The 12,559-nt window shown below is 32.7% G+C and overlaps 3 protein-coding genes across 3 annotated transcripts; 1 reads left to right on the top strand and 2 right to left on the bottom strand.

Annotated features, from left to right (window-relative positions):
* Nucleotides 1-422: 422 nt before the first annotated feature.
* Nucleotides 423-3,875, bottom strand: LOC149904865 (uncharacterized). Its single transcript, XM_090107529.1, has 5 exons — nt 3,816-3,875; nt 3,088-3,474; nt 1,895-2,962; nt 1,486-1,695; nt 423-487 (listed from the first exon to the last, which is right to left on the bottom strand). Exons 1-5 carry the CDS (start codon nt 3,862-3,864, stop codon nt 423-425), a joined length of 1,779 nt encoding a protein of 592 aa, XP_089963655.1. The 5' UTR covers nt 3,865-3,875.
* Nucleotides 3,876-5,022: 1,147 nt separating this feature from the next.
* Nucleotides 5,023-6,557, bottom strand: LOC149904864 (uncharacterized). The gene has a single exon (XM_090107251.1). It carries the CDS (start codon nt 6,009-6,011, stop codon nt 5,211-5,213), a length of 801 nt encoding a protein of 266 aa, XP_089963377.1. The 5' UTR covers nt 6,012-6,557; the 3' UTR covers nt 5,023-5,210.
* An 824-nt stretch (nt 6,558-7,381) lies between these two features.
* LOC149904863 (inducible metalloproteinase inhibitor protein-like) lies at nt 7,382-10,005 on the top strand. The gene is made up of 4 exons (XM_090107559.1): nt 7,382-7,460; nt 8,707-8,901; nt 9,232-9,429; nt 9,909-10,005. The coding sequence occupies exons 1-4, from the start codon at nt 7,406-7,408 to the stop codon at nt 9,914-9,916; spliced, it is 456 nt and encodes a 151-aa protein (XP_089963685.1). The 5' UTR covers nt 7,382-7,405; the 3' UTR covers nt 9,917-10,005.
* The last annotated feature ends 2,554 nt before the right edge of the window (nt 10,006-12,559 follow it).

The raw sequence follows: 12,559 nt of genomic DNA, 5'->3' as shown, positions 1-12,559 counted from the left end.
AAAATGCTCATATTAGAGAAGCGGTATATGCCGGCTACGCAAAGCTAGAGAAGAAAACATGGATTTTCAGGAAAAATTTAGCAAAAAATTTTGGACGTAATTTTTTTTTTAAGTATTTTTTACGTGATCAGTGTATGAAAAACTACAAGTTCCTTCGCGCTTAGTATACCAATAGTGGGACACCCTGTATAATCAACAACTATAGAGGAACATGCTTTCCTTCAACATGCTTTGCTTTTCGAACATGAAACTAGCTTAAATCCGTACTTTGGACACATTATACTGTATAGAGTCTATTAACAATAATGAAGGAGCATTCTATGAAACTTTAAATCGCGGCTTATACTATATTATGACGTCATACTCTTCTTTAATATATGAGAACATATTTGCACTATAAAATGAAACTCAGATCTTAGCTATCAACTTTTATTTAAATCTTCATCATTCGCGTGTGTTATTATTGTTGTCACGACTGGTTTGGATCCTGCAAAAAAATAGTTATTTTCAGTATTGTTTTAAATTTAAATGTACATATTTTATAAAATCGAAATAAGTTCAGTTTCATGCCTTAATTCATTGAAATCACTATCAGTGTACACTATGCAGTTATTGTAAAATGTCTGTAATACTCGAGAATCTTAATACTTTTCAAACTGACCTTCAGTATTAATAACTTTGAGGTCCCTTAATCTCTAATTAAATATCGTCTAGATTGTTCAGATCTGACTTGAAGTTTGAGTCAATATAACTTAGCAAGTACCTATAATTAACCGTCGTGTAAAATAATATGATAGATGTATAAACTATGGAAGAAACTTTGAAATTTATAAACAAGTTTCAAGCTAACTTCATGAAGTTGAAGCTAGAATTTCATATGGAAGCAATAATTTCACCTCGAATAATAAGTAATTAGTTTTCAAATATGTTCTATTGACTTCCCAGTTTCCAGTACTTGCGGAAACCTGACTAAAGTCTGTTTCATACTCAATTAGTTGGTAAGTTAGGTGTTCTCAATATATTTTAAATGAAACATAAAAACAAGAGTTTAATCAGAGATTGAAACATAAAACCTTATTACTTACGAGCTATAAAATCAGTAAAAAGGTATATTTCTTTACGCGTAATAAAATTTACTTTAATGTCTACGGGAAGCTATGGGCAAGAGGCAATTTTTGAAATAGAAAACATTAAAGTACTTATTCAATACATATTTTAAATAAGAATCGTCTGATTACATAAATATATTATTATAAAAACACAGAAATATTGCCATAAGTATGCGTACTAAATAATGGCACTCGGGGACTGCCGCGGTAAAGCTATTGCGTAATGCGTAGCATGCCTTCAAGCCACACCTCCGCGCCCGTCGGAGTGGGGAGCGTGAGGTTTTTCGTTACGCAATTTCTGGATTCGGTCCCCGCGCTCAAGGCCCGCGAGAAGCTATGCAATAGCTTAAAATGAATGAAAACAAATTTTATGTACCATCATTCTTTACCACTCTTGTCTCTTCAATCCTTGTTCCGTTGGGGTAAATAGTGATCGTTGTATTTTTTTCCAAATTTACTTTCGGTATAAAGAAGAAAACTGTATTTTTGTCTTTCAGTAACCTTTCTACTAGGAACCTTTCGTCTGATTGAAACCAGAATGATGATTCCGTATCATTATCAGGTAGTAGAGCAATGTTTGGAATATCTGAAAGATAAATTAATAATTATTTATGAACATTATCTTAGTACATATTTTATTTTCGCATTTTTTTCTTTACACTAAAAATTGTAACCGAATGTTATATCATTTTCTAAACAACTATACTTCAAAAACTTACTATTTTGCAACATACTTCTAAATAATTAACCCTTAAGCGAATATTATAAAAAATTACAATACCAACCAATTTTTGTATCTTCATCACACTTCTTAGTTTCAATTGGAGTATCTATACTGTCTATTAATTTTGAATCTGTTGTTTCATCTTTTGTGTCATTTTCTAATGCTATTTCTATGGTATAAATATCATTCAATGGAATAATAGCAGCTTCATCATTATTTTCAAAGTCTGGTGTAATATCTATAGTTACGACGGCATTATTTTCTGCTTTAGATTCATTAAGTTCATTCAATGGAATAATATCTGGTTTAATATCATCTTTTACATCTGGTTTCACTTCTATATTTTCCTCTGTATTATATTCAGCTTCAGATACATTAAGTTCATGAGGAATTGTATCATTTAATGGAATTATGTCGGGTATTAAATTATCTTGTAAGTCTGGTGTAATGTCAATTATTTCTTCGGCATTTTCTGTGTTAGTTTCATTCATTTCTTGAGGAATTGAGATTTCAGTAGTTTTCTTCGTTATTTCTATTAATATGTCACTTTGTGAATCCCAGTTCGGCATCTTAACACTTTGTGGTTCACTTTCTGTTTTGATACTTTTCACGTCACCTGTGTTATCGTTTTCTTTTGTACTGAAATTCGAATTTACTTTGTTCAGATCAAGTACAATGTTCGAGATATTTTTTTTATTTAATGGATTCCCATGGGCATTTGGATTAGCAGTGTTTGGAAGCAATAGATCAGTTATTATATCTGGCGACGATATAGGCTCAAAATCTTTGAGCGTGTTTGTATAAAGAATTTCACGTTCATTATCTTTCGGTAAAGCTGTTGGTACAGGTACATCAAACAGGGGTACTAATGTTGGATTAGCTATTGGATTCTTTGCATAAGCTTGTTGAGGTTTTATTGTTGCAGGATGTTGATCAATTGGCAACAAGTTTCTGTTGAATTCACTCGCTTTGACAATGGTATGAATTGGATACATTCTAATTATTTCTTCTAAATTATCAGCCTCTTCTGTTGTTCCATTTGGATGAATAATTGTGAAGGACTTCTTTTTTATTTGTTGACCAGTATTATGCAAGTAATTTGTTATGGGTTTTTGAGGAACATTTCTATCTGTAATACGACAATTAATCGAGATATTAAACTGCTAGTATATAAAATAAATACAGAAAATATTGACCATAACTATATATATCAAGACATACTTTATATGTATAATGTTACCACGATATACTTACATAATGGAGGTGGATTGTTGTTGTTAGGGACAAGGTGGTTTATATCCCTATTAAATATTTGATTGGAAGGCGGTGCTTCTCTCAGCGTTGGTGATATTGGTTCTTGTATCGATGTGGGCATCAGTGGGTTATCAGCATTAAACGACTTTACCAAAATCGGCCTTGGATATTGTAATTTATCGTTTATCCCTGATCCCAAATAACTTCGGAAGTTTGTTTGGAAATTTTGCGGTGAGTTTTGAACTCTAAGCCCTTGTAGTTGTTGTATCTTTGAATTTTCTTGTTGCACAGCTCGTGTTTGGAAATTATCTCGTAAATCGTGTTCATTTTGGTAATTTACTTGTGAAAGCGGCAGTAATGATGCGGATTTTGCTGGTGGAAGCGAAACTGCAAACAGGGTAGAGACATTTTAATGAAGATTTTAAAACGGAATATCTCGGTCAACGTTGATTTTCATTTTTAAGTGACATATTAAATGGATCTTGATGAACTGACGAAAATAATAATTTAAAATTACAAAAATACGCTCAAAAGAACAAAGCAGTTTTGCAGCAGCATAAATGAAAGCTAGAATAGTAAGTAATCCCAATAGTTTTAACAAATATAAATTGGTTCTCTATAAAAAAAGACATGTCTGAAAATTTATTATCCTTTGTTAACTTAATATTATAGAAACAAATAAAGCTTAAAGAATATCCTACTAAAAATCGTATCAAATAATAACTTACTCGCAAAACAAATATAGGACACAAAAAACACAACTTTTGTAAGCAACATTTTCGTCAACCGCGACGTCCAAACTAAATAAACTTATATTAAATTCGCGTAGTGGAACACAACCTGAATAAACACCCATTGTTGTATGTGTACATTTCGTCGACGTATGAAATATTAAACTAAATCTTTATTTGAAGTGGCCCTCATTCATAAATTATAATTATTTTTAAAAAAACAACAACGTCATTGTTCCAAAACATAATATTTTCTTGGCATTATAGAGAGGCACGTCAAGTAATAAATAAATACAATATTTATGTTTCTTTGCTGAAATCTGTTATTCGAGATCATTATGAAATATTGCTTTTTCTAGTACTTAGGTGCAATGCCGGTTCTTTCGTAGACATAAGGGATTTACTTCATATAATATTTTCATCATATTTAAATACTGAAAGATTCATGACATGAAAATCTTAGTTATTCCCATTTCATGAATGCAATAAATAAAAAACATTGTTAATATTACTAAGAAGAGTAAGAATATGATAATAAAGCGTCGATGATAGGAATTCATTAGAATATTCAAAATTATGTATCTTTGCTTTCGGCTCTACCCTCGATTCGAGCTACAGCCCGTAGAGCTACAGATTAATAGTAACCTCGTCACAACCTCGTAGTGCTTAGTAGGAAATATCCCATCGAGAAGTCAAACAGCAATTTTCTATGAAAATATAATTATAAAGATCCCAAATATTCATAATTCTTATGCTCATACAATATATACATAAGATATTACTATGCTCATTCCATAAAATATACCCATTACACAAAAAATAATGTTCCACAAGAACAAAACCAGAGGACACAGCTAAAAATAAATAAAATAAATAAATAAATAAAGCTTTATTTGTTCCATAAGAATATACAATTTTAGTTACAGTTATAGTTTGAGTACATAGTAGAACAATTTAGACCCTAATCTAGTTTATATAATTTAAATTAAGTACTCGTTAGGTTCTTATGGACCCCGTACGGGTAAAAGCCTCCCCCAAAGAATGCCATTTTAACATTTTTTTTATTTTTTATTTCTTTGTTGGTAACTAAGTTTGTATATTTTTTTAAGATTTTTTTTTTTATCGGATTTAATGTAATCTCTGTCTTCAATTATCTTTTCTCCTAGGCGACGAACCTCGCACAAACCTATTACTTATATCATGGTTAATATTTTCTAGTGCTGCTTTGAGCTCTGTTAGTTTTTGATCAGAAGATAATGATCTTACATTAAGGGTGCAAATATAAAAGGTAGTTTAAAAAAATTTCATTTTTATTTGGGGGGTTTTGGTCATACTCTCCCGCGGTGACCGGCCGTACTGGGAGAGTTGAGGTTAGGAGAGGGATATGGATTGCTATTCATTGTTCCGTTTAGGTGTCGTCATTTGGCGTTGTGCTGATCCTGTCTGGGCGACGGTTAATTTGGGCTTATGAATGATGTAATTCTTCATGTTTCCCTTATTCTTCTTAGGTGGTTGTTTGTTAGTTTGTTCAAGATTTTCGTTGGTAGGTTGACTAGTCTCCGGAGATTCTGATAGGATTCTTTTGCTCGGCTGTTTATATGGATGTTGTTGGTTATTTAATATAATAATTTTATCGTATTTTATAAAAGCGATATTGCCTGCATCTTTTTCTTTCTGTACTTGAGCTTGTAGTTCTTTACGTTTATTTAAAATTTCAATTGGGTAGTCTTCTTTTAAATAGTATGAGGTATTTTGTAAGTGATGTTTATTTTTTTGTATTTTTAGTTTTAATCCCAGTGTGTTGAATGTTATAACTATCGGTCTTACTTTCTCCCCCTTTTTTCCTAGTCTTCTCACAGCTTCGATGTTGTTAGTATCGCATGAGATTTTTATGTATGTATTTATTATGTTCACTACTATTATTTCAAGTTCTTCGTATGATTTTTCTTTCTCTTCTACGCCAAATAAGACTAAATTTTTGCGTCTTAACTGTCTTTCTAGGTTGCTTACTGTTTTTGATTGATCTTCAATTTTTTTCTCCAAAATTTCATTTTTTATTTCCAAGTTGTTAAATTTTTCATTGAGACTATTGATTATAGTGCATTTAATATCTTCCTTCATTTCTAACATGTCTTGTTTTTGTTGTTTTAAATCTTGCTGCATGTTAATTAACATATTTTTTATTTCCTCCATATCCTTTTTTATTTCAGCGCCCTCTATGAGATAAGGTGGGAACTTCTTATTTTATCTTCAATTGATCGGATCGAGCGGACTAAGTGGTGTCGCTACTTTCTGATAGATGGCGTAGTGCAATTCGACTAAGGAGTTCTAATGGGTTGTAATAGATGGTGCTGCTACTTTGATCGATGATTAATTATAATTATCATCAATCGTCATATTATATTGTTTACTTTTGAGGTTATAATTTCAAATGTTTTTGTTTACGTACTGTTATGGTGTTTTCAAGTTCCTTCTAATCGTACACACACTCCACTAGTTATTTGCACTCTAATAATGATGGATTCTATGTATCCAACGGATTCCGAGTGAGTGTTGACTTACGGGTATTGATAAGTCGTTTTTTTATAAATTGTATTGTTTGCGCACTTTGATATTTATATTGATTCGAAGCAGTTTATACAGTAGTTACGATTTTAGATAGTTTCACTTAGTTTAGATCACTTAAGCAATTTTAAAATTTTATTTATTGACGAGTACAGTATTGACAGTTGGACAGACGCGCCCTCTATCTATTAGTGCATGACTTACATTTCTTGGTACTGAATTGAGGCTGTGTCAATAATTTCGTAACTGACCATGTAATACAAAAACTGTGCATACAAAAATAAGGAAATTTAAAAAATATCTTGTTATTGGTTGTGTGGAAAATTTTTCATACATATTATGTTGTCATAGATTTTGTATATTGGTTCGGGGTGCCTGCCATTTTTTTACCCTACTTAAAAATGACTCCCTATCTACTTATACAATATAGGTAGGTAATCTAGGTGCAAGACGAAGACGTATTTGTGATTTGAAATAAAATCTGAATTTCTGTGATTTCACTTTCACATTCAACTAGTAATCATGATATAAATCACAATGGCACGCAGTACCTATAGACAACCTATATTTTATTTTTTATGTAAATTACAGAAATTCTTGTCAGCTCTATAGGAACTTTGTCGAACTTGTGCTGTGTTTTGATCGAATGTAGTTAACAGTAATTCAAAAAAATTATGTAATCTTTTATTGAACTAGATATTCTTTTGGGCTGACCTTAATAATAATCTCAAAAGTAATATAAAACGTGGTCACTATAGTTTTTCAAAGCAAATTAAAACATTTTTATTATAACGACATCTGTTATCGATCGAGAAAAATAATTTAAAAGTCCGAGTAACATTCAAGTTCATAAAACTATTAGCACGTAGTTTATGACATATAGACTAGATGGCGCTATAATAAATTTACAATTTCGGGGAAAATAATATATTACGACAATTTTTCAAGAATCATCACATAGTACTAACTGTCCTAATAGATTTTACAGAATCCTTCAGTTTACATTGAGATATTGCCTTGAGATGTCGCGTTTACAAACAGTTATTATTTATTCAGTGATCCTTGGTTTGACTCTAGGTAAGAAGTTTATACTAACTATCTATATTATGAAACTATTGTAAACTAATGAACGACTTTCTTAATTAGGAAACCATTAAAAAGATAATAATCGATGCATTTTAACTGAACTCATTTACCTAGATAAGAATTTTTTCAATAGATACCTAGTACCTATATGTAGATTTTTACTTCTTCACTTCAAAATATTTTCAGGCATCAAAACTACATTAAATTTGTTCGTGCCTGATAAAAAATAATGTATCTATAAACTTTATTTTTTATTATTACTGACAATACTGACCAATGAGTAGGTAACTAACTACCTAACTATTATTTAAGTAAATTATTTCTTAAGATAAGTAATACATTTACCTAACTATGTCAAGAAATATAATAATTTAAATAAAACAACGTCTATCGTCAACTTTTTGTTCAAAAATATTGTACAGATCATGTAATTATAATTATTAAAAATTTACGGCATAATGCCACCCTAAACTTATAAGTAATGGTGCGTGACTTCAATGAAATTGGATTACGCAGATGAAAATGATATTGCATTTAAAAATAACATATTTTAAATGTACTACCTACATATATATTTACTGACAATAGCAAAATTTTACTATTGTAGTTTTAAAGTAACGCTCTTTCAATTTCCACCTTTTTAATAGGTACTGTTTACAAATAAAATATTGTCAGCATCTTATTAATGACTATGAACATTATCCTATTAAATTTGAGGAAAAACCTATACGTGCACTTCTAATCGAATCTCAATAGGTATACCTACCTAATATAATATTATGAATTGGAATTTGGGATTTACCTCTAGACAAATTGCTGATGTAATTTATGACAAAGTTTGGATGACCGACACATTAGTTAATTGTAAGCAGGTTATTGATTTAATTTAGCTCATTTATTTATGGGATGGTTATCGTTATAGCAATAAAATGATTGTTTGTTTGAACGCGCTAATCTCGGGAACTACTGGTCCGATTTGAAAAATTATTTCGGTGTTAGATAGCCCATTTATAATAACTTAATACATAATAATTTTGGTAGTTGTAACTCTACATGTTATGGAGAGATTCACATCGGTTACACATTTTGTTTTCTTTTTTGAACCCTATTATCATAAAATTTTATTATACAAACTAGGTAGTGACCTACATTCAATTTAAAGAAAAAAATCTATAAATTGTATGAGGACTTCCATAAGACATGAATAGCCAAGAATTGAGTCAACATTTTTCCACAGCTGACCCAAAATGCGGTATCAACGAGGTACAAGACGACTGCCCAGCCAACTGTTCCTACGAGAATTGTCCCACAAACAACCTCCAGGATAGTGTCCCATGCCCCAAGCCCCAGCAATGTCCCCCCGCGGGGTGCAAGTGTGGCTTCAACTATCGACGTGCAGAGAATGGGACATGCATACAGACTACAGCGTGTCGTAAGTATTTAGAAAATAATAATCATTTATTGCTTATAACTAGATTTCCGCCCGCGGCTTTACCCGCGTTTTCCGCGTTCCTGTGGGATTTTCAGTATAAAAAGTAGCCTATATCTTATTCTGGGTTTTCAGCTACCTACATACTACCACACCTTCCTACCATAGTTAATTTATTATAGGTAAGATATAATTATAAGGTATAATTCGACATAATCTATAGACCTCCTGTACCCCTCTTCTGATATCCAAGATACAGGCAACAGCCTAGTTTGGATCTCCTGTATTGATGTAAGTAATTTTTTTAGTATATAAAGACTTTTTTTATTCCAGCACCATTCCCCTGCACGGGCCCCAACGAAGTATACGACCCTTGCCCCTCATACTGCCCGGGACAGGGCTGCGACTCCGCGACCCCACACGGGGAGTGTCCCTACTTCATGCTCATAGTCGTGGAATGTACTCCGAGTTGTCGATGTGTGAAGAATTACTGGAGGAAAAATGGTGTGTGCGTGCCGTATGAGGAATGTCGTGAGTATTCGTTTTTCTCCATAGATAGTGCTTTACGAATTGGTGGTAGGTAAATGTTAAAAATATGTAATGACGATGCGAAAGTGCTTCTAAAAGAAGTCTAATTGAATAAATAAATGTTTGAGTTTGAGTTGAGTTCTTCAGAAAATATACCTGTTTTTAAAAGATATAGATCTAATTCCATTTAAGTCTTATGCTATTGACCCTTCACTACATTAGATTCCAAAACTTTCCATGCCATTTGGTTTCTAAAACACAAGTGAAAAGCGGTATGCCGTACCTATGGGATAAAATCGTGCCGTGTGTGAAAATCTTAGACCATTAGTGAAAATTAAATATTATTAATGAAAATTGTACTGAAATATTTATTTTATTTATTTACTTCACTATAACCATAGATACTGTAGTACTATTACTATTAGGTACTTTAATAATTATTATCGTAGAAAATATTTTATAAATTTTATTTTTTGTTTCAGTCAAGTAAAATTCTTGGAGATTACATCAATGAGGAGATTATCAAGAAGACAAACAATACCAAAGTTATAATATGTACCTACCTAATAAATAGGTATAAACGCAATAGTCAACTGCGTAAATAGAAGACATTACAACAAAATAAATAGAAGACGCCATTTTATATAATTTTATGTGGTGCGAAAAGCCCGTGCAGCAGAAGATTACCATTTATTTTAATAATTTAGAAAGCTAAGAACGCAACTATGTTTCTAAATATTGTACTCTTACTATAAGTAGTACATTAAGGTTGGGTCGCCTAAGATCGGACGCATATGCCGAAAATTTTATACGTACTGTATTTTTTATTTTATTTCTCCTGATTCTGGTTCTGGTTCATGGTTTTTCTGTTGCGGTCAACTGTAAATTGATGACAAGAAAATGTTGTTTAACCCCTAATTTTTTGGTTTGCGTAGATGCTATCTATCTAAGCAAATTTAGAGCCTAAAAAGCAGACTTTTTTCGACTTACCATAGTGAAGAAAATAACAGTTCGGCCGAAGATCGGACTATGTAGTATCTTCACTTCTATGCGTTTAATAATAATGTTAACATTAGGAAAACATCCGGACTTACGTCCATACATTGAGCATCAATGATTGAGTCAGGAAATTCCTTAAAAAAATTTGACAAAGAAGTTTTTTTTTTATTGCGTTTTTTTAGTCCGGTCTTCCCTCCTCATCCTAATTAAGTTTCTCAAACTTTTATCCTCCGTGTTCTAGGACTAAATAATGAAAATGTACCTAAGGTCTGATAGTCATAGCGTCATTGGATAGTTAAATATATTAAAAGTTAATAATTATTGCGCATTATTGCATAAGGCGCAGTCAAGAGCTAAACTTCGGTCCGATCTTCGGCATTGGGAGGGAAGATCGGATCTTAGGTTGTGAACGTCCTAGGCGTAATCAAAGTATACAGATGGAAAGAGGATTCGCTAATTCTGCCCCAAAATAATTAATTACATTATTTCAATGAAAGTACTCTCCACAATGAGCCATCAAAATTTTGTAGGTAAGATCGGATCGACGATTTTCGCCACAAAATACACCTTTTCTGCTGAATCACCTGTGTACACGTCCCGTCTGGTCGCTGGCCGGCCGCAGAGTGAAGAGAGCAGAGGCGGCCTTAGGGGGTGGCGAACGGGGCAATCGCCCGGGGCCTCGCTCTTGCAGGGGCCTCGCGCAACAAGCAACCACCCAAGCAAATTTAAAAAAATGAAAATGTGTGCGTGTACTGAGTATGTTCATGCGTGTGTATGAAGGAAACGACGATATTATCTCGGTGCTGAAATACATAATAGAAAACAAATTAACTGAAGTTTACCCCACTATCGAAATAGCCCTGAGAATTATTGCCACCACACCTGTGACAGTTGCGTCTGCTGAAAGGAGTTTTTCGAGGCTTAAAATTATTAAAACATATTTGAGGAATTCGATGACACAAGATCGGCTTTCAGCCCTTGCTATGCTTTCAATCGAAAGTGACGTAGCTCATTCGTTGGATTATTGTGCTTTAATTAAAGATATTAGCCTTAGGAAAAGCCGCAAACATCAATTTTAAAATTTATCATCTCTGTATTTGTTAATTTGGTAAATCTTTCTATGTATAAATATACAGGGTGTCCCAAAAAGTAGTGATATACTGAAGCTAGGAGGTAGAGGACCTAGAGGGCTATCCGAATCACCCCCATGTATGTTATGCGATTTTTCGTTATTTTCGGAGTTATGACATTTTTTTCAATTTTTCATCTATCGCTGAGTACGATGAGATTTTTATTTATGGTGACGTCAATTATTGCGAAAGATGCTTGATTTTTTTTGTGTGCTAAGCTGAAAGATAGGCCAATTCAGTTTGGCAACATTTACTATCGTTAGATCTTTGAATGGAATAAAAAAAGAATTAAATTCCAAGAAAGATAAAATTACCCAGTATGTTCACCACTTCAAGGGCCCGTAAAAAAATAAAATCACATAAAAAAAGTTTTCCGTTTGGCATTTAAAAACTTGCTCTATCAGGTAGCTACCCTGAAAATTTAATTTTTTTATTCAGAAGGCTTCAATCGAAAAATTGAAATCTAAATTTGGTAAGTGCAAAAATTGAATTAACATGATGATTAATAAAAACAAATTAAAACCAATAAAAAGGTGTTTAATTACCAGAAATTTTTAAAATGACGCCGCTGTTGCTCAGTGCAAGTGCGACATCACCGTAAAAAGTTGTCTTTTAAATGTCTGAATGCCCTTTTATCGTTTCTAATGGTTTCTTCTGCTACTATGAATTTCCGGGTTATTTCGTCCAAATTGTGGCAGTCTCTCGTCTTTGTAGTATCCCCACGGAAAAAAATCAATAGGGTTTATGTCCGGGGACCGTGGAGGCCAGGCTAAAGGGCAAAGATATCTTGAAAGATGGATTGGTCGTTGCAGCCTGCGCATGCGCCGGTGACGCCTGCCTTAAAGCCTGGCCTCCACGGTCCCTCAACCTAAACCCCATTGATTTGTATCAATGGGGATACCAAAAAGACCTCGGCTACTTGAGAGAATGCCACAATTTGGAAGAAATAACCCGGAAATAATAAAAATGATAAAAGGGCATTCAGACATTTAAAAGACAACTTT

Source organism: Colias eurytheme, chromosome 11, assembly GCF_061535395.1.
Source record: "Colias eurytheme isolate Ceu_HAF_F1 chromosome 11, ilColEury1 Martin Lab GWU primary, whole genome shotgun sequence".
Lineage (NCBI taxonomy): Eukaryota > Metazoa > Arthropoda > Insecta > Lepidoptera > Pieridae > Colias > Colias eurytheme.
The sequence above is the reverse complement of the archived record's forward strand: the minus strand, read 5'-3'. Positions and strand labels throughout refer to the sequence as shown.

What these genes read in the sequence shown, in the direction of transcription:
- LOC149904865 (XM_090107529.1), bottom strand. Translation starts at nt 3,864, where the DNA reads ATGTTGCTTACAAAAGTTGTGTTTTTTGTGTCCTATATTTGTTTTGCG. An exon ending in TGATGAAGATACAAAAATTG is followed by an intron (nt 1,696 to 1,894) that starts GTTGGTATTGTA and finishes TTTATCTTTCAG; the next exon opens with ATATTCCAAACATTGCTCTA. An exon ending in AAGAGTGGTAAAGAATGATG is followed by an intron (nt 488 to 1,485) that starts GTACATAAAATT and finishes ATTTTTTTGCAG; the next exon opens with GATCCAAACCAGTCGTGACA.
- LOC149904864 (XM_090107251.1), bottom strand. Translation starts at nt 6,011, where the DNA reads ATGGAGGAAATAAAAAATATGTTAATTAACATGCAGCAAGATTTAAAA.
- LOC149904863 (XM_090107559.1), top strand. Translation starts at nt 7,406, where the DNA reads ATGTCGCGTTTACAAACAGTTATTATTTATTCAGTGATCCTTGGTTTG. An exon ending in GATCCTTGGTTTGACTCTAG is followed by an intron (nt 7,461 to 8,706) that starts GTAAGAAGTTTA and finishes ATTTTTCCACAG; the next exon opens with CTGACCCAAAATGCGGTATC. An exon ending in CATACAGACTACAGCGTGTC is followed by an intron (nt 8,902 to 9,231) that starts GTAAGTATTTAG and finishes TTTTTATTCCAG; the next exon opens with CACCATTCCCCTGCACGGGC.